General features: G+C 39.7%; 1 protein-coding gene across 26 annotated transcripts in view; it reads left to right on the top strand.

Moving 5' to 3' along the window:
- Window positions 1-22091, top strand: part of LOC108396673 (putative neutral ceramidase C) — a 100478-nt gene that overhangs the window by 22960 nt on the left and 55427 nt on the right. For 7 of the 26 annotated variants that reach the window (XM_037002891.2, XM_073241058.1, XM_073241059.1 and 4 more), the window contains 8 exons: window positions 1254-1368; window positions 2076-2132; window positions 4064-4195; window positions 6828-7060; window positions 11042-11191; window positions 17630-17806; window positions 19038-19165; window positions 20327-20404. In XM_037002891.2, the coding sequence (XP_036858786.2) occupies window positions 4069-4195; window positions 6828-7060; window positions 11042-11191; window positions 17630-17806; window positions 19038-19165; window positions 20327-20404 (893 nt within the window). In that variant the 5' untranslated portion in view covers window positions 1254-1368; window positions 2076-2132; window positions 4064-4068. Of the gene's footprint in view, window positions 1-869; window positions 965-1253; window positions 1369-2075; window positions 2133-4063; window positions 4196-6827; window positions 7061-11041; window positions 11192-15189; window positions 15320-17629; window positions 17807-18885; window positions 18936-19037; window positions 19166-20326; window positions 20405-22091 lie in introns of those variants that run through there. The other 19 variants (XM_073241051.1, XM_073241050.1, XM_073241049.1 and 16 more) reach the window with 11 other exon arrangements.

Genomic DNA, 22091 nt, shown 5'->3' with positions numbered 1-22091 from the left:
TCAGTAAATTTCTTGTGTTAAGCTAATTTTGCAGAATTACCTGGAGGACTGATAATAAAAGAGATGAAGTGTCTTTCATCAAAGATAACCATCATGAGACCACTTAAAAGTCCACATAGCCATTTGTCACATTCTTGAGAAATTCTTTTTTTTTCCCCCCTTTTTAAAAAATTTTTTTTTATTCAGGTATTATCTTAAAAATTCTTAAAAGGGGGAGCCCCCACCCTTTCAGGGTGCACCTCTCTCTAAGATCGCTCGCACTCTATAAGTGTGTAGCCTTAAATAAAACTTTCTCAACCTTTCAGGCGGGCCTCTCCTCTCTGAGGTTGCCCTCACTTTCTCTCTCTTTAAGTGCAGTGACTTAAATAAAGCTTTTACTCTGCTTCACTACTGTGTCTCTGCCCTTCAATTCTTAGTTGCAGCAGGGACAAGATCCGAGGAAAATAAACAAAGTCCCCCTAACAAGGAGGTAAAACATTTAATTTTCTCCATTGCAAAAAAGCTACATGGCTACTGTAGAAATACCAAGGGTCAAAAGGGTAAAAACAAAACTCACCTATAATCTTATCAGGTAATTACTTCTTAACCTTTTGCTGTACTTTCTTACAGTGTTTATAACCATACATGTATAAATTATATATACTTTACAAAAATAGAATGATATTCTTTTGTAAACTTAAAAGAACTTAATATTTAGTAACCTTTTCATGTCACGAAATTATTCCCTTCAATACAATTTGTAATGTTGGTATAGCATTCTTGCCCTGTTGTATATATATATTAGTCACATACCTAGCTCATCTAAAATGTTGCATTCTTTTTATACATGAGGATCTAGGAATTAAAATCACTTTTCTTTTCTGAAATAGGTATAAATATTGTCCAAGGGGACCCACAGCCTACACTAATGTCCAGCATATCATATTCCCTCTTGATCTCTGGTTGAGTGACCAGTGGTAAATAGGTAAATAAACCAGGTGCTTGTGTGTGTGTGTGTGTGTGTGTGTGATGATTCAGGTTGTACACATTGCACAGAACTTGTCATGCTGGAAGAGTTGCATAAAGGCTAAATGACCTTCAGTCCAGCCGGCCTTCTCTAATTTCTACCTCAGTATCAGGCCGTCCCAGGGGAAGTTTTGCTTATATGCCTTTTGTTATCAATATACTTTAATCTCATCCTTGTACCAAGCCCACAAAGGTATGCTAATGAGAACTCAACTCTCCTAGACATGACTGTGAAAATCTCTCCTCAGTAGGTTTCAGAAAGTGCTGAGAAGTCTTAGCCACCAGCAAGGGGAAAGGAAACAAGATTCTGAACCTTCATTTGCTCTCCAGCAATGCAAAAATCCTTTTGAGTGGTTGAACCAGGTAAGAATATCTGTGTTTTCCCTGAGAAGGGGGTTCTTTAATCATCCAATTGTCTGAGAGATCTTGATGAAATGCTAAAGCTTCATTCCTTGCTCTTAGCTTTGGAAACCCGTTTTGCCAAATTACTACTTCTCACTCTCACAGTCTTGAAAAACAGACACCTAAATAAAGATGTGGCAAGTGACTCGCTATTGTTTCATGAGAGCCTCATTGTTTAACTTGTAGCATTATGCTAGGTTAAGTGGTAACCATGAGGAAATGTACAACTTCAAGTTCTCATCATTGGCTCAGCCCTCCAAGGTGCATTTGCACTCTGAAGGCAGACAAGACTTTTGCTTAAACATTTAAATTCATATTTTACTCATCAATGAAAAATAAATAGTGCTCACTCTTTACCAAAGGACAGTAATATGCTGATAGTAATTCTTGTAACAGAGTGGTTAAACTCTCGAGGAACATGATTGAAATCCGAGTAAGAACTGGAAACTAATGTTAAATCCAGCGCTGTTGTTGAGTTGTGTAGGAGGCCAGTGGTGATCAGTTCAGCAGAACAAAACTAGCTAAAAAAAAGTATGATTTTGAACCTTGTCTGTTCGTTACACTGGCTCCTCCCATGTGACCACTTTGGTATCTACAATCTGCATGTAGATGCTCTGGGGTTGGGAGGCCCAGCTGTCAATCACCCATTTTTAATTGTCTTTGTGCAGAAGCCATCACAGCTCAAAGGAAGGCTTGTAGAAATCAAAGCTTTCAACAAGAACAAGGTAAAGTGGGTTTGAAGTTTGCTACAGAAACTGCACCCAATGACTGGAAAACCTCTGTGGGTTACCAAAGTTTCGGAGGCATGTCTCAGATGTGTTTCCTGACTCCTGGAGCCTGAGAGCGGAAGTTGGGGCTAAGATACAGAACGAATTCATTTGCCTTAAATTTGAAATTGGCCCTGCTAGAGGTGTGAAGGCGATCCTGGTGATGATCAACTGGTGAGGAAAGCCTGCCGGTAGCCAGGAAATTTGGGGAGATGTTCCAGTGTCTGTGTCCACTCTCAGTTCAGCCCTACATCAGAATTATTTGCTGTTAGATTGTTTTTTAACTTTTAGTCCAGGGATTGCAAAATAAAATAACTACAAAGACCAGGTAATGACTTAGGTAAGATCCACTGGGAAGGGGTTGTGGCAGTTTAGAGAATGTATGCCCTATCTAAAGGGAACAGCAACTGCTAAGTCTTATGAAATTCTTAGCACATGGGAATGCTCATTGACTATTGCCATATTTTATGAAATATCTTGAAGTAAAAGAAGTTTCAGATTTGTAAATCTGGACTCTATTTTTACAGATAAACTGTGAGTTCTTTCATCTTGTCAAGTCAAATTAAAAAAAAATTGGGCCATGAGAAACACATCCGTTTATTGACAATTTGCAACTTTTGGGGTAGCAGTATCTTACATATTACCCATTTTGGTGGCAGGTCTTGGGACCCTGATCCCATCTCACTGATTTGGCTTCCGAAAGCATAAGTTAGGAAAGTGGGCTCTGAAGTTTCTACCTGTGATTCTAATAATCTTTTAATACTAGCCTCATATAAACTCCCTTTAATTGAGGATATTGAAGAGCACAGAGTCCTTACCATTTTGTAACCAAATGATAAATGCTAACATTGTGAGAACTAATTATATTCCATGGAACAAAAGAATTATTGCACCATCTCATTTTATAAGAACTCTGTGAGATAAGTGCTAAAATTATTATTATCATCATATCCCTATTCATAGATGGGGGAACTGAGGCTCAGTGTTGGGGAGGATTTCTCAAGGTCACCCAGTAAGTGACAGAAGGGAGATTTGAACTCTGGAGTCAGACTTCAGAATCCACTTTTTAATCACCATATTATACTTTCTCCTGCTACATGATATGGATTTTTAGCCTCTATAATCTGTTTTGGTGATGATAAAGATCTTAAGGAATCTATAAGGACATTTTCTGTTTTTGTAAAACATGGGCATTATCTTTTTCCTCATCCTTCGATACACGGTTTGCAAAATGTGTAGGATCCTTTTGATCACAGAAGAGGGCAGTTTTGCTAATGCCTGGCTTGAAATCAGAGATGCTAACTTCCTTTTCTATGCCATTTTCTCATCACATAGTTATTGAAGTTAGAAGATAGAGTTTAAAGGCAAAAGTTGTGTGTTTCACCTCCTGTAGGTAAGATAATTTTGCTTAGTCCATAACAGAGTACAACCCTAACTCCATCCAGCCGTCTTACAAGTACAGGCAGTGTGGGTACATCAATCATCTCTGTTGACAGAAGTGCTCCGACCTAGACCTATGTACAAACAACATCATCATCATAAATGAAAGCAGTAGGATGTAACCAAGGAATACAAATAGATTTTAGCTGAGTTGCTAATGCCAAATGATGGGTGGTGGCCTTCAGGATGACAACTGTGCTGAGAAAGATGTGGAAACCCCATCTTAGCTTACCCGAGAGGGCTGTAGTTGATTGGTCTTGTCTGCCACAGGCTTGGGACATGGAACTAGTGCCTTGTGGGCTCGGCCTTCCATCTGTGGTATAATTTACTCATGTGAAAGAGCTGGGACATCTTAACCTTGAGCAGCTCAGAGCATATGCATTTTAATTTGTAGTCCTGTCTTTTTCTGCCTCTTCCATATTTCTTCTTCCATTTCTAACTTTCCTCAGGAGAAATGGCTAAACGTACCTTCTCCACGTTGGAGATATTCCTGATTTTCCTCCTTGTGTTGATGACTGCCATCACAGTGGCCCTTCTCAGCCTCTTGTTTATCACCAGCGGGACCATTGAGAATCACAAAGGCAAGTGTCTTGGGCTGTCTTGATGCTATTCCCAGCCTGCAGGAAATTTCTTAATTACTGGGTATGCTAAGGCAAGAAACTGTGTTTGCTGATAGTGCTGAAAATAGTTCAATGTGTACTTAAGCAGCCTGGGGTGGCCATCAACTTTTACATTAATTGCCCTTTCAGCATTGATAGCAATTTTTATCATGTTTACCTTTGCCCCCGCATAGCCATTTGACAGGCATTCTGACATGCACTTACTTGTCTCTCAGTTTTCCACTGATCTAAGCACAGTTCAGGATTCCTCAAGGCCCAGTAATGAGAGCTTCTGCCTTAGCCTCTTTCTGGGCATCATCATCTCCTGGAGGCATGAAGAGAATGAAAGACCCACTGATCATCAACTAGCCTGCACAAAGCTTCAAAGAAGGGAGTTTTGAACTCAAGTCCTTCCAAGGGCCAATCAAGTTCTGTAAATAAGATGTAGTGGGGAGGCGGTGAAGGGGGTCTGCAGCCCCTTCTGAGGGCAAGTCATTTGTAGTCATGGTGTCAAATGGACTCAGATCTTCTAAGTTTATAAGAGAAGCTGGGAATTGGGGAATTTAGGCATTTTCTGATTTTGTTTTGATACTGGCAATTAATTTAGCTCTTGAAAACTATCTAGGCTACATTTACAGGCAATATTGGACCCATGGTCTCTGATGGAGCCTCTACTTTGGTAGATGGGTTACACACCTGATACCCGAGAAGGCAGGTGGGGATTGAATGATTTAATCAAAGTAAAGGGAAGAACTGGCCTCTGGCCAAATGGAGAAGGTGTTTTACACCTCAGTTTTTTCTGTGGCCTTTTCTCTTTTCCAGTGTATTCTCTACCATGTTCCTGTGCTTTCCATTTCCTGCGAACACAGAGGAAGAGATCCTCTGTGCCAGCAGAGGGCAAAGCAGGATCTTGGGCTGCTGGCAATGAAAGGAACTGTAGGACTGACTGACTTAGTTTTAGTTCTTAAAAATAGAGAATTTGGAGGCTGAGACTCAGGTTGGTTATCAATAATTGTAATGCTTATTTTCATAGTAGAAGTTGCTGTTTATTGAATAGTTACTTTGTGTCAAGCATATTTTTCTCATTTAATTCTCACAAAAGTTCTGTAAAGGTAGATGCTAGCCTTGGCACCATTTTGCAAATGGGGAACCCGAGACCCTGCGATCACAGACAACTTGCCCTTGGTTATGTGACCAGGTTGGGCTTTGATTGTCCTCTGCTGGTATAAACGAGGTCATAACAAAGGTGCTGCTTCCCTGTGGTGTTTAATGTTCTATAGAAAATGTGGGTGTGAGGATGAGACAACATGAATTCTAATAATGGTTAGTTAGAATGTGGATGGAATAGCATCCGACTTGAGTTGGAGGATCTGGGCTGGGCTTTGATTAATCGTAAGCTCTCCCTGAAATCTCAGTGAAATCATGGGTCTGGATTTCAGTTTTCTTACATATAAAACTGCAGAGAGTGGACTAGGTGATCTCCAAGTTTTCTTGAGCTCCAAAATTCTAGGATCCCAGAAAGAGTTGGCTGTCCATCTCTTGCCAAGTACTTTGTGACACTCAAATGCTTTGTGATATTGACATTGTTGCCTGGGTGCATCCTGGGTGTTGTTTGGGATAGAAACAAACACATACGTGGAGTATGTGAGATAATCTAAATATGTAAATAAAAGCAAAGTTATATGCCAGTCATCGTTCTAAATTTTTAATATATAGTAACATATTTATTGTTTAAAACAACCAACCCTAGGAAGTAGTGTATTATTATTATCTCCATTTTATGAATGAAAAAAATTGTGATGAAATAGGTTAAGTAATTTGTTCAGCCAACAAGTGGGAGAGTCAGTTTTCAAACGCAGGCTGTTTATTTCTGGCACCTGTCCTCTTAGACTTTCTTTATGCCATTCCACTTTCCTTGATATTTCCTTGTGTGTGTATATGTTTGTGTGTGAGAGAGAGATATTAATGTAGAATATACGTGGGTATATACACATACATATGTGGTGAAAGGAGAATAATTAAAATAAGGTAGAACTATGTCAACAAGTATACAATGATCTAGGTTACATCAAGAATGAAAGTCTTTAGAAGGTTGAGGAGGATCTGAGCAGGGCAGAGAGAGCGGGCGTGGCACCCTGCAGATGAGGATTCGAGCTGGATCTGGGTGTGATGGGAATGAAGAACCTCTGAAGGGGCTGTGGAGATTGATGGTGGAATGGAAAGGAGTGAGGTCTCTGGATGGAGAGGGTGATAGAAACAAGTCTCCAGAGGCTGGCTTTAGTAGGTTGTGTGCCAGGAACCCGCCACTAAGTCAGGAGAGATTGAGGGACATTTAACGGAGGCCTTGAATATTAGGCTGAATCATCTTCAATTCAAGAAAAAGATCTTCCTTAGGATTATGACAGAAAACAGTTTCCTGAGATGGTTCTCACCGCATGAATATCTTCTATATGGTTCTCAGCATATATATATATATATGTGTGTGTGTGTGTGTGTGTGTGTCCTAAATATAAGAGAACGTACAAAAATTTTTCCTGAACCTTTGGGTTCTAATTGATGATGGCAAATAAGTGGACTGATATGTTGTTTCTTAAATATCTTATTCTGGTTTTAGATTTAGGTTCTCCAGCCACACAGAGCCCTCCAGCCCCTCCGGGCTCCACAGCCCCTCCGGCCCCTCCAGGTTCCACAGCCCCTCAAGGCTCCACACGCACCCAGGGCTCTACAACCACCCAGTCGTCTCCAGCGACCACCACACCACAGCCTCCCCTGTTCCAGAACTTCAGTGGCTACCATATCGGAGCTGGGCGAGCTGACTGCACGGGACAAGTAGCTGACATCAGTTTGGTAGGTCTGTCACTTGCTCTTCAAGGAGACTGTGAAAGCAGTAATTTTGTGATTTTTCATCCTTCATTTATTATCATCACCTTCTCACTTCTCCGTTGACCTCACTGCTGCATGACACAGTGAATATTGTACTCTAAAGGAGAGGGGTCCTTTCATTCAACCACAGCCCTCTTGTAAAGACAGTTGGCCATTTTTTACGAATGGAAGTGGCAGGACTGGCAAACTCAAATACTACAGGGAATGGGCAGGTACCATAAATGACCAAAGCGTGCCAGTGCAAGGTGATTAGTGTCTACTGAATCCTCAGTATGAGGGGCACTGCTAAGTTGTGGGCACGATGGCACAAGTAGTAAGTGTATGGCTTCAGCTGATTTGTTGCCATGTAAGGATATGAACTGAGGGCTGCCCTATCTTTGCAGTTTTTTTCAAGAGAAGCCAGGAAATCTCTGTATTGAAGATCTGAGGATTTATTGTTATTTTTTTTCATATTTTTAATATGTTTGATATACAATATTATATTGGTTTCAGGTATATAACATAGTGGTTCAACAGTTATATACATTATTAAATGCTCACCCCAACTAATTACTATCTGTCACCATAGAAAGATGTCACAGAACTATTGACTACTGATGTTACAGAAGTGTATTCTCTATGCTGCACTTCCATCCCCATGACCAACTTATTTTATGATTGAGATTTTGTGCCTTTTTATGCCCTTCACCTATTTCATCCACCAACCCACCCCCACCCCCATGGTAACTACCAGTCACTTCTCAGTGTCTATGAGCCTATTGCTATTTTGTTCATTTTGTTCTTTTTTGTTTTTATATTCCACAAAGTGAAATCATATGGTATTTGTTTTTCTCCGCCTGGCTTATTTCACTCAGCAGAATACCCTCTAGGTCAATCCATGTTGTTGCAAATGGCAGTATTTCTTTCTTTCTTTTGTCTGAATAATATTTCATTTTGTATATGTACCACATCTTCTTTATCCATTCACTACTGATGAACACTTTGGTTGCTTCCATATCTTGGCTATTATAAGTAATGCAGCAATAAAGATAGGGGTGCCTATATCTTTTCAAATCAGAGATTGTGTTTTCCTCAGGTAAATTCCTAGAAGTGAAATGACTCGGTTGTATGGTATCTCTATTTTCAGTTTTTTGAAGATGCTCCATACTTCTTTTCACAGTGGCTGTAACACTTTACATTCCCACCCATAGTGTAAGAGGGTTCTCTTTTTTATCAACACTTGTTACTTTTCTTCTCTTTTGGGTAGTAGCCATTCTGACTGATATAAGGTAATACCTCATTGTGGTTTTGATTCACATTTCCCTGATAATTAGTGAAGTGGAGCATGTTTTCATGTGCCTGTTGGCCATCTGAATTTCTTCTTTGGAAAAATGTCTGTTTAGGTCCTCTGCCCATTTTTTAATTGAATTGGGTTATTTGGATTTTTGGTATTGTGTTATACGAGGTCTTCATATATTTTGGATGTTAATCCCTTATCAGATATATCATTTGCAACTATAGTGTCCTTCCATACTGCAGGTTGCCTTTTTGTTTTGTTGATGGTGTCCTTTGCTGTACAGAGCTTTTTAGTTTGATGTAGTCCCACTTGTTAATTTTTGCTTTTGTTTCCCTTGCCCAGAAAGACATGTCCAGAAAAAAATTGCTCATATTTATGTTCAAGAGATTTTTGCCTATGTTTTCTTTAAAGAGTTGTATGGTTTCATGTCATATATTTAGGTTTTTGATCCATTTAGTTTACTTTAGTGTATGGTGTTAGGGAGAAATTCAGTTTCATTCTCTTGCATGTGGCTGTCCAGTTTTCCCAACACCATTTTTTTGAAGAGACTGTCTTTTCCCCATTGTATATTCTTTTGTCATATATTAATTGACCTTGTAAGTGTGGGTTTATTTCTGGGCTGCCTATTCTGTTCCATTGATCTGTGTGCCTGTTCTTGTGCTGGTACCATACTGTTTTTATTACTGTAGCTTTGTAGTATAGCTTGAAGTCAGGAAGTGTGGTACCCAAGCTTTGTTCTTATTTCTCAAGATTGCTTTGACTATTCAGGGTCTTTTGTGGTTCCATGTAAATTTTGCTCTAGTTCATTGGAAAATGCCATTGGTATTTTGATGGGGATTGCACTGAATCTGTAAATTGCTTTGGGCTGGATGGCCATTTTGACAATATTAATTCTTCTTATCCATGATAATGGGATAAATTTTCATTTATTTGTGTCTTCTTCCATTTCTTTTGTGAGAGTCTTACAGTTTTCAGAGTACAGGTCTTTCACCTCTTGGTTTGATTTATTTCCAAGTATGTTATTCTTTTTTGATGCAACTATAAATGGAATTGTTTCCTTGATTTCTTCTTCTGCTAGTTCCTTTTTAGTATATAAAATTGCAACAGGTTTCTGTATATTGACTTTGCAAACTACAACTTTGCTGAATCTAGTTATTAGTTCTAATAGTAGTTTGGGGGGAGTCTTTAGTGTTTTCTATGTACAGTATCATGTCATCTGCAAATAGTGACAGTTTTACTTCTTCTTTACCAATTTAGATGCCTTTTATCTATTTTTCTTGTGTTATTGTTGTAGCTAGGACCTCCAGTACTATGTTGAATAAAAGTGGTATGAGTGGGTATCCTGGTCTGGTTCCTCATTTTAGAGGAAAAGCTTTTAGCTTTTCATCATTGAGTATGATATTAGCTGTGGGTTTGTTGTATATGTCCTTTATTATGTTGAGATATGTTCCCTCTATACCCGTTTTGTTGAGAGGTTTTATCATGAATGAATGTTGAATATTGTTAAATGCTTTTTCAGCATCTATTGAGATGATCATGTGGTTTTTATTCTCCCTTTTGTTAATGTGGTGTTTCACATTGATTGATTTACAAATATTAAACCTTCCTTGCACCAATGGAATAAACTCCACTTGGTTGTGATGGGTGAACCTTTTGATGTATTTTTGTTCAGTTTGTTAATATTTTGTCGAGGAAAGATCTGAGGATGTATATCACTCAATTGGAAAATGTAGTCAGGTCTACTTAAAACCAGGAACCTGGTGTGGACCAACACTGTGTATGCCAAGTAAAGCACTTGTATGGGTCAGGTGTGGCCTTTTGGCTGCCTGTGTGCAACTTCTTGGCTGTGATGTTGGAAATATCTATCCATTTACATCAACCCTTCCCTAGGAAACCAGAGCATGAGTTTGTCTAATGGGATTTTCTCCCTTCCTTTATAAGTAATTATTAGATTCTATGAATTATTTTTTGCTGTCTGGTTAGAAAAGTGACTCTGGAATGTGAACTCAAAATGAACTCTTACGTGAGGGGTAAAACAAGTGCTACAGAGAGTATTCTGAGGATCTGGGTATAGCTTTTATGGGTAGGTTTTATGGCATGGTGGGACAGAAGGCTGGGAATATTTTATCCAATTTAGCTGAGAGAGGGATAGCATGGTAGAAGCCAGGGTGAGATATGCTCAGTAAGGATTACTTAATCATAAGGAAACCATTTTCTTCAGAACAAAAGGAAACTCACACACAAAATAACCAAAGTGAGGGAACTGTCAGTCTTCAGGATATTCCTGGAAATGTGAGATGATGATAGGGGAACTATTTCCTTTTGTAGTACCTGAGACAGTCAGGAAAAAAGGTTCTGTTTGAAAAACAGAAAAGCTCTGAAAGGTCCCCAGGATAGTAACAGAATTCCTGAGCCACCCCAGCCCAGGCTAGTGAACAGCTTCTGCCAACTCAATTGTTACTTTGCCTTTACAGTCTTCTACACAAAAGAGTAAATCCTCTTTCATGTTGGTTTTATTCTTGAAAACACACGTATTATCTCAGAACCACAGTGTCATGTGGATTGTTTTTCTTTGCCTTTCCTAAATAGTCTACGCTTGTATGGCTTAGCCTGGTTTCTGGCAGCAGGAGAGTGAGACGGAGTGACTCTGATTCTCTCTTCTTCTTTAGATGGGCTACGGCAAAGTTGGCCAGAATGCACGGGGCATCCTCACAAGGCTGTACAGTCGTGCTTTTGCCATCATGGAACCTGATGGGTCAAATCGAATGGTGTTTGTCAGCATTGACATAGGCATGGTATCCCAACGACTCAGGCTGGAGGTAGGTGATGAATCTAAGAAAGAAATTACATGATATAAAAGGAAAATATGGTTTAAAAGTGGGTAAATATGAAAGGACCTAAGCTCCCCTAGTCTCTCATCCTGTGAGTCCTACTACTCTCAACATTATAAGCTCTTGATGATCCAGCAAACTATTTTACAAGGAGAATGAGCCTCATTATTCCATTCTAAGTCATTTTGGTAAAAACTTGCTTTCAGTTCTGCTAATAGCTCATAATCATTATCAGTGCTAATGTTTTTTGAAAGCCTATTATGTTCAGGTGACCTTAACATACATTCTCTCATTGAATCTTCTTTGTTAGAAGTCTGAGAGCACCGATTAACCACTAACCCTTCCCTCAGTTTTTTAGACAATTAAGAACAGATGCAAGGAAGCAGATGAGATTAAAATACAACACTGAAATGAGGTTGGCCATCCATTGTTGAAGTGGAGTGGTTGACACGTGAAGATTTCATTACTATTCTGATTATTTTTGTATGTGTTTGAAAATGTCCATAATAAAATTTAAAAAGAATACAATATCTTAATCTTTAAACTATATCATAATATATGTCAGGCTCATCTATGATTTTCTCCAAATTTGGACTGTGTTACCCACCTGTAGGGAAAGTTGAGCTTAGCAGGAAGTGTGTGTAGGTCCTACATAGGCAGCCAGGGAGTAAGAGGGGGAGGGAGAGAGGAAAATAGAGTGAAAGAGATGAACTTCCAGGTGTCTCTCTCTAAGCCAGTTTCTAGGCCCTGACCCAGTTAATTTTTGCATGGGATCAGTTCACAGAAAGAGAATGTGCCCTCTTAATGTCTGCTCACATATTCACAGATGTGAGAAAGAGGAGAACCTGGAGAACCAAGAACAATGGCCATTAAATGTCTGTCATTCAGGGTATATTCTCTCAATCTCACCTGTTAAACACTTTGCTCCTCCTGCTGTGGGAAGGAGCCAGAGAGAAGGATGAGGAGAGGGTCTATAAGCATTTCTCCAATGTCACTCCCTCTTGGGGAGTAGAATTGAAACCTCTCCTTTTTGGAAACATAAGGAGCAGGGGATTAAGGGTTCCCCCTTACACACTTACAACAAAACTGTGAGGTGGGTCTGTTGTTATCTCCATTTTATGGATAAGGTAACTGAGTCTTAGAGAAGGTAAGTAACTTTCCCAACTTCCCTAATATAGGAAATAGCAGAGCTGGGTTCTGAATACATGTATTCCTGATACCAGAGCCCACATTCTTAAAGTGATGTTATTCTATTACCTTGGAGGAAAGAAAAATCCATTGACCCTACTTTTTGCAAGGTACTTGGCCAGTCACTTTAGGACGTACACACTAAGTGAGTCATAATCCATGTGCCCTGTGAGCTCTGTACCTGGTTGGGGGTTAGGAGGAAGGGCTGTATCAGAAATACACAAATAGCTTTAATTCACTGGGCTAAAGCATGGTGGCGTATTAGTTATCTATCACTGTGCCTTAAATATAGTGACTTTTAAAAACCAACATTCATTATCTCACGTATTCTGTGGGTCATGAATTCAGCACTGGTTTAACTATGTGGTTCTGATTCAAGTACCTTGAAATCAAGATGTTGGCAAAGGCTGCAGTCATCTGAGCACTTGACTGGGGCTCGAGGAGCCACTTCCAAGCTGAGTCACTCGTGGCTGTTGGCAGAAGCCCTCAGCTCCCCACCCCCTATATCCTCAGGACAGAGTAGCGGCTCCCCTCAGTGAATACCTCAGGATGAAGAGCAGGGAAAAAGGGTCAGAAGTTACACTCCGTCACTCTCACCCTGTTCTATTCATTAGTAGCAAGTCACTGAGTCCAGTTCAGATGCAGGGGTAGGAAAGTTAAGCTTTAGCTTCTTAAAAGGAGATCTATCAAAGAATTTGTGACCATATAGTATTTTAAAACCACCACAATGGAATTCAGGAAATGGAAATTAGGGAAAAATATTTCACAGTGGATGTGACACTTGAATGGGCAAAATTTTAAATGCTCAACATGGGAAGGAGAGATATCAGAAGAAGAGGACAATATGACTATAAGGAGACACAGGCAAGGAATAGAGACTTTTCTTTGAAGGGACAGAGGAGTTCTGTTAGGTCACACATAAGCATGTGTAGAGAAAGAAAGTTTCTATGGCCAGGATTCTCGCCCAACCCTGGTCGGCTTGCTCACTGCACATGTGGGGACAACACGTTCTTATTGACTCTAAAGAGCTCTGCCCAGTGCTCTGGGCTGCAAGCTGCGGGAGAGCAGAGGCTGGAGTGGTGGCAGCACCAAGGACAGAGACTGAGAGGGCTGCGGGGGCAGAGAGGCCCAGAGGCAGAGACTGGCTTGCTGCGGGCAGACTTGCTCTGAGGTAGATGGGATTCCAGGGCTTGACCTGCCACCATGGGCATAAAGTTACCTATAATCCCTTTCACTCCAAGAACATCATATTGTCATTTTTCAGTCTTACTGAATCAAGAGTAAAGTTGCCTGGGGCTGAAACCCATTGGCAAGGCAGCATGTAATTAGAGAAGTACCTGGGAGGTGTGTTGGTCATAATTGTAGAGGGTCTGGGATCACAGTTTGTTTTAAAATGTGATTTCTATGGAACTTTCGAGCAGAGAAGTGACGCAAACACAACTTTGCATTAGGATGGTTAATCGGACAGTGATTGATGTGGATTGTAATAGACTGGTACCAAGATGCATATGTGGACATAGGTGTAGGTAAGGATGTAAACTGGCAGATTCCTTAATTTCAAGGCTCTATTGGTGAGGGTCCAGCTGGGAAAACAGTAATCACACTAGATATTTCAAATGGAGGCGATTTAATACAAGGGAGTTTTACGATGCATTGGAAGACTGCAAGAATCAGAGAGGGAAGCAAGGGTAGCGGGAAGGATTTTAACTTTGCCTGGAAATGTCCCCTATATCTTGTGAGACTGACACAAAGATCTTAAACCCAAGAGGTGGCAGACTACATGGTAATAAGAGGTAAATTAAATGCTAATGAGATTAAGGGATGAGTAGACATAAAAGCTAACACATAGTTCCCAGGATGAGTCAAATGTTGTTTTAAGTGCTTTGCAGAGTATATAATTAAATCCTCCAAGCAACAGTATAAGAGAGGTCCTATTATTGTATGATTTGACCAATAAGGAAAACAAATTGCAGAGGATCAAGTGACAGTCTAAGATTGCCCAGTTTACCAAGATTACCAGTCCAAGATTTCCCACCCAGGAACTGTCAGAACAGGTATTCAAATATAGGATTCTGGGTTCTGGAGCCCAAGCTCATTATCACTGCACTCTACTGTTTTTTGGAGGAATGCAAGGTGCTTCTGATTGGGATATGGTGGGGTCATTAGCAGAATAGGACGGTCAAATGGTAGACTTTGTGGGTGGAGTGTGGAAGGGGGAGGGGTTTAATGGGTTGGGTTGTAGATGCTATCAAGTCAATAGTGGGCATCATTTAAGCATTCCTTCCTAAGGCCTTTAAATAAACCCATTTAGTCATTCCAGGTTAATTCAGGGGAAGGGGTGAAAAACAAATGTAGCTATAAGTGCCATAATACTTATTTATATAACACCTGGTTGTAGGCGGGTTCTCAGTCTCCACTTTAAGATAGATGAAATTTCCAGAATGCAGTGAAGATGAAGGAAGGTCTCTGAGCAGTGAAGCAGAGCAGGAAAACAGAATGACTTTCTAGTTCTTTCTATGTCTTGTTCCCAAGAGTGTCAGTCATAGGAAGTGGAATGACAACTAAGGTCAAGGAAGTGAGCTATAGACATGGATGTCACTTCATTATGTTAAAATACCCCTCCTTTCATGAAGTAGGAAACATGTTATTTATAATGGCTATTTGCACACACTATTATTAGGTGATTGAGTTTTTAATTTCCTTTTCTTTTCTTTTCTTTTCCCCAGAAGTCCCATATGTCTGACTTCACATCAGAGATTGTAGTTTAGGGTGAAATTTCGGTGAGCTGTTTTTAGTCTTTTTCTTTTTGTTTTAAAATTCAAGATTCAAAATTTCTATCTTTTTAAGAGTTTGAGTTTTGAAGAAACCTGAAGAAATGCACTTAATTCTAAAATCCTAACATGATAGGTCTTCAGGAATAAAAATAAGGTAAGGTTCAGGGAGCTTTAAAGTTGAATTTTTTTTTTCTTACTACCTTCTTGTCTTGGTCAGAGAATTGTGAGAATATAGCCTTTAACTTTAGTTAGGCTTTCATGGTGTCTCCTCATTGATCACTTCCCTTTCTCCTTACAGATATTTCTTCTTCATGAGAGTAGTAGTTACTCTGTCGAGGACTATGTAAGAGTGATGAAGCCTTTGGGCTAGAGTTAGGTTCAAAGAGAAGGAACATGAAAACTTACTGGTATGGAGAATGTCGACTTCTTGGTCAGAGGGATGTTAGTCTGTTTACATAATATTTCCTTTCCACATTTGTTTGGTATTGCAGGTATGGTACCTAGCAATTGATGTCTAGGGCATGGAGAGGTTAATGAAGCAAGATAATTTGTAAGATCTTCTTCATGACTCACTGAGCACATGACTGGAAGGACGATGGTGTAGCTGTTCACCTAAAATAGAAGAGGTTGAATGGATGTCTTTCTATGTTTTAAGTGTATAGTAAATAAGGGGCTACCACTGTGAGAACCATTTGTTAAATATTCAGAAACGTTGTGAGCTGGTTGTTAAACTTTTGGTAGCTTGAAATTGACTATGGTGAGAATATTTATGCCTTAGAAATTGGCAAAAAGTATAAGTGAGGCCTTTTCCTTCAGAGAGACTGTGTATCGGTATACCACTGCCTATTGCCATACCCAAGGAACACAGCAGTGCCCATCAAAACAGGCATTCTTGTTTTGCTAAGATGCAGAGATGGATTCAGAATCCTTCTGAACATACTGCTCCTGACCGCAACAACCAATAAATGGGACTGAGTGCACGAGACAAGCTGCATTTGCCCTCTCTGCCATACGTGAACTTTCATCGTTGTCCCTGGTATTAGGTGACAGTATCTGACATTGAGGAAGGTTGCTTTGGGTTTGAGACTTTTGCTGCTTTGTTTTAATGACTTTTCATTCAAAATATCTTTCACAAGGAAGCTACAATATACTAAGCTTTAGATTGCAGCTGATTAAGGCGTGATCAGAAATATGTGCTCAGAAACATTACTAATCTTCTCTCTATTGTTTCCTTGGTGTGTAGGTATGATACAAAGACACTAAACATGCGTTTGGATGTCTATTGATTGATTAATTCAATGAACATTTATTGAATCTCTTTATCTTTGTTATCTATATACAACAAGCCATCCAGAAAACTTAGTGGTTTAAAGCAACATGTATTATTGCTCAGGATTTCTGTGGGTCAGGAATCCCAGAGTGGCTGGGTTGGGTCATTCTGACTTAATGTTAAAACAGAAGTCACGTATCATCACTTCTTTGTCAGGAGGTTAAACTTAGATGTTGGCTAGGGTGGCAGTTGTTTGAAGGCTTGACTGAGGCTGAAGGATCTCCTTCTAAGGTTGTTCATCCACGTGGTTAGCAAATCTGTGCTGATAAAATGGTTCCTTCACACAGGGCCTCTCCACAGGATGGGCAGCGTGTCCTTAGATCATAGCGGCTGGCTTATGCCAGACCAGTAAGGATAATGGTCTGTGTCGGGAGTGTTGAGTTCTTCATTTTGGGAGGTGAGGCAGCAGAGCAGAGAGGCCTGTGTGCTGTCTGTCTGTCCACTGGCCCCAGGATGTTGCCCCCGGGTATTGCGCAACCAGCTTGCTCTCCTCATTTAAGCCTCTGAGGAAAGGTAACATCTTTGGAAAGAACTTTTCTCATGAACACCCATCCCTCTCTTTTCACACCCTACTCAGCAATATTTTTTTCATAGCATTTGTCACTATAGAATATCACATTACACACTCATCTGTTTCTTTTCTTTCTCCCTCATTAATATAGAAACTTCTTCAGGGTAGGAACCTCATATATTCCCAGTATTTAGAACAGCACGTGAAAATTAAATACTCTATGTGGAGTGATGAATAGGTATGAGTAGTGGTTCCATGGTTAGAGAGAGTCTTGAATCTGGGGTCTGGCTTTGCTGTTTGTTAGGTCAGTGGGCAAATTATAACTTCTGTGCACTTCAATGTTTTTAGCTAAAATATAGGGTTAAAAATACCTACCTCTTGGGGTTATTATAAAGATTTTTAAATGATGTAATATATATAATACCTAATATTGTGCTTGTAAATGGCAAGAATCTATAAAATGATAGCTTTTGCAGTTGTTCCTCTGATGATGTGTCCAAGCATGGAACAAAGGGCCGCTCATCAGGGATGTCATTGATAGGGAACACTGACGGGGCTTATCAGAGCCCTCTCTTTTATTATCTGTCTTCTTAGTTCTGGTTTTTTTTTTTTTTTCCTTGAAGGTCCTGAACAGACTGCAGAGTAAATACGGCTCCTTGTACAGAAGAGACAATGTCGTGCTGAGTGGCACTCACACACACTCCGGTCCAGCAGGATTCTTCCAGTATACTCTGTTTGTGATCGCCAGTGAAGGATTTAGCAATCGAACTTTTGAATACATCGTCAATGGCATTGTGAAGGTAGGCAAAGCCCCCCAAAGGTGGCTGATTTCCCCCCTTGCTGACAGCTGTTTTAGGAGTGGTTTGGTGTGATGTGGAGAGAGTCTTTATAGGATCTCAGTCTGAGCACAGTCTTACCACCTGCCTCACTTTTCCCTTTCTGACTCCTTCGTAGCTTCTGGTCCTGAGCTGTGGGCTCTTAGGCTTGAGGTGCTGATTGACTAGGGGAGGGAATTCTATGGCAGTAAGCCTCCTGTAGTTCTCTAAAGAGACAGAAAATGTTTTGTATGTAAACTGTATAAGTTATAGGGCCCCACATGGTCTGTTCTGCATACAAATTTACACAAAAAGAAACCTGCCAAGGAACCAATCTTTCCTTGTATTTTCCAAAGAGCATAAAGGAGAATCCAATTTATGAACACATGCCCTCATCTCTCAAGTCCTCTATTGTAGCTCTGGACCAACATGATATTCTGACCCACTTCCCTTGATCTCTCCCATTCCTGGTTTGGGTAACTTACTCCTCTCTCCACTGTATTGCAGCTTATTATTTTCTCACATAGGATCCTTGCTAATGGTCTCTTCATTCACTTGCCTTTCAGGTTTAGTCTCTTTCTACTTTTTCTCATAAAGTCACCCCTCAAATTTGGGGATCCATCTGGCAAAGGCAGAAATGTCTTTACAACAGTGTTTTTCAAATTGTGGATAACAGTCTGTGAATGGCTTTATGAAGTCAATTTCATGGGTTGCAATAAGCATTAAAAAAGCAACTAAAGTAGATTGGAAAATACCTTAGTGCCTAACGCATGGTGAGGGTGTGGTTGGCTTTGAACCTTTTGTTTTAGAATATGTATATTAATGTGAATTAAATTATGATGGAAAATGTATTGCTTAGTGTGGTTTTCAGTCAAAAAGTTTAAAAAACTCTACCTTGGGGGTGAGATGGAAAGGGTGGGGAAGGTGGAATACCTACATGTTAACAAATCTTGCCCCAGTTTTGGAGCTGTCCTGAGAGATTCAGGCGCTCATCAGCCCCGTGCTTCCCTATACACAGCCCTTCCTCTGTCTCAGTTCTGAAGGCCATTTCTGTTTTTCCCTAGAATGACACCAGCCATGTGATTCTCCAGCTTTCATCTCATAGTGGAGACAGGTTGGAGACAAAGGAAATTGTCCACAATTGTCCTCAGCATATTGACTAAGTCCTTTTCTACACCAAAATTTCTAAATTTTCAATTTTTCTTTAAAATCACAGAGCATTGAGATAGCACACAGAAATATGAAACCAGGCAAAATCTTTATCAATAAAGGAAACGTGGATGGTGTACAGATCAACCGAAGCCCTTATTCTTACCTTCAAAATCCTCCAACAGAGAGAGCCAGGTGAGGGGGGACGTAATCAGAATGAAATCATGTGCTTCCTTTAGGAAACAGCCATCAGATCCATGAACAAGGTTGTTACTTGATGAATATTGCAGGATCCTAAAAGAATATGAAAGCTAAAATGATTTAAAACCATGTCATAATCAGAGATGAGCAGAATTAAAAAGTGAATGCAGAGACACACCAACCTATGTATTTATCTTGCCTCTTTGCAGGCTGTTGGAGTCAGTTTGAACGTTTGAAGGACTCTGGGCTTTGGAATCAGGCACAACTGTGGTCTCACTTTAGATTTATTACTTCCTAGCTGTGTGACCTTTAGTGATTTCTTTATCTCCATTCATTGGCTTTCAGCTCCTTCTTCTGAAAACTGGAGATAAAAATGTGCATAACATGTATTTGTTAAGTCAACAAATAGCTCTTCTTATTATGTTATTCAGAAGAAATCATCTTAGTCCTGAAGAATCTGGCCAGGGAAAGGAGATAAAAGAATAAAGAAATGGGAATGAAGAATAAGAAATGAAAGTAGCATAACTGAGTGGAACAACTAAGGGAAATATTATTTTGTCTTTTTTTAATTTTTAAGTGCTCTATCAGGTTTAAGACAGAAGAGAAGTACTTGGCTACTATGGCAGAGTGGAATAATAACTCAGTTTCAACTTGACCACTTGACATTTTAAATTTGACTGCATATTTTTCAATAGATTTCAAAGAAGCTGGTGTTTAGAAACTAATCTGATTTCTCTTGAAAGGACATAAAAGAACACTTTAAATTGTAAGTCATGAGTGTTTTAGATTTTGCGTATTCCCAGCTATTTTTAAGAGATTCTATTAAAATTTCATGTGAGTAGAAATTTCAAAGACAAATCCTTTTTGTAAGAAACACATATATACTACATAATAATATCAAATATGTTACATAAAGATGTATATTTCATCTCCATTTAGCTGACCTAAGGCCCCTAACTCTGATCACAGGTGCAAACCATTTCTTTATAAAGCCAAGGAAGGAGGCCCTGGATGCAGTCATAGGATTATATCATGTCAGGGAACCTCATCTACTGAAAGATGTTTTGTTTTTTTGTGTCAGTTTCTACTGTTTGTCATGTTTGGGCTCCAGGTTCTAACACAGAACTAACTGAGTTTCTTTGTTTTTCTGACCAGGTATTCTTCAAATACAGACAAGGAAATGGTAGTCTTGAAAATGGTAGATTTGAATGGAAGTGACCTGGGCCTTATCAGGTATTTAACTTAAAAAAAAAAATTCTCTTTAGGTTAACTTACCTTAATTACTGGATTGGGATAGGGGAGAGACTAGTATAGTGGCAGCAAAGGCTGACAAATAGTTGAACGGTTAAAAGTCCAGATTTGGGAGTCAAACACATCTAAGATCCAGACATAGGCCTTGGGGTGAGGTTCTAAGCTTCCCAGGGCTTAGTTTCTCACCTGTAAAACAGGGCTATTTAAAGGATTACATAAATGAGTGATCTGAGTGATGAAGTTCAGAAGAGTGTCTGGCATGTGATATAAAGACTTAGTAAATGTTAATGTTCATTACTATATCAAAATATCATATATGGAACTTCCAGGATAATGGACAATTGCAGAGTCCAGTTCTGCGATCCCGCCAAACATGAGAGGAGTGGGTGGGAGATGCAAGAAAAACCAGAGGTCAAAGTTGGGATCCAGAGGTCCACAGACCGCTGATGGCAGACCAGTGGTTCAGTTTTAATTCTTTGCCCAGCTTATGTACACAGGCTGACTTCCATGTGCTGCCCCCTATGTTTACTTCTGGCTTTTCTCAGAACTCTCTTCCTGTTGCCTTTTAAGCTCATAGCCTGCAGCTCTTTTTGTACTTCTTCTTCAGCTGGGATCAGGGCAGACAAGATGTTCCCTGAACTGTCTTGCAGGATGTGGGGCTTTGCCTCTCACACCTGGCTCTCCACAGACAATTCTCTCTTAGCAAAATGAGAAAATGAACTGAGCAACCATGCAAGTGATTATGGGTCTGAGTTTATGTACCTTAGTTTTTCCAAGAGGATTAAGGTAACTCTGATGTAGGACAATGCCAGTTAGTGATGAAAGTAGAATCGAGACCACCTAGAGGAAGCAGATGAGGTAAAATTACAGCTTGGCACAGATCTGAGTTCTGTTTTTATATAAGAAAACCTGTGGATTTTGTTTTCTTCAAAAAAAAAGCATTTGCATGTATATGGGCTTTTGGTTGCTACAATTAGACTGACTCAGGAATTGATGGGTAGGTAACAGTGCCAGACACTTTGACGTGTGAACTTCCAAGAGATGCAGAAATGCCACAAGAAAGTATGCGATAGTGTGTTAGGGCTGGAGTCCAGTGGGTTCCCTCGGAGCTCTCGTCATTTTTAGTGTGTGGCTTTGGCTAAGTTACTTAACTGCTCTGTGTCTCAGTTTTCTTACTGTAAAATTTGGAGATAAGATGAGTCCTTAAAATGTTGGTAATCAGTGTTAGTAATGGTGGTAGAGGTCTCCTAGGTAAAATTAAGAAATATCTAAGTAAAAGCTTTTTTTTTCTTCTATGTGAGTCAAATTAACAGCAAATTAAAAGTAGTAAGATGCAAAGAAAAACATGACAGACTCTAACTCACTCACCGTTCAGGTAGCAGAACTGGCCCTGGAGAACAGCATGATGGTGAGGAGTTCAGGGTTTAGGGTTTAGGTGTAAGTTTTAGGACTTGGGTTCAATCCCAGCCATGCTACTTACTAACCCTGTGGCCTGGGAAAAGTAACTTATCTACATATACCTCAACTATTCCATTTGAAATAGGAATAACAATACCTCATAGGGTTGTTTAAAGATTAAATGAGATAATGTGCATAAATCTCTAATCTGTGCCTGACATAACAAAGAATTTAAGAAGCAGAATAATATTCTACTTCTAAAAACTCTGTT

The sequence above is a fragment of the Manis javanica genome, chromosome 7, assembly GCF_040802235.1.
Source record: "Manis javanica isolate MJ-LG chromosome 7, MJ_LKY, whole genome shotgun sequence".
Classification (NCBI taxonomy): domain Eukaryota; kingdom Metazoa; phylum Chordata; class Mammalia; order Pholidota; family Manidae; genus Manis; species Manis javanica.
Note: the sequence above shows the minus strand (reverse complement) of the source record. Positions and strands in the feature narration are given on the sequence as shown.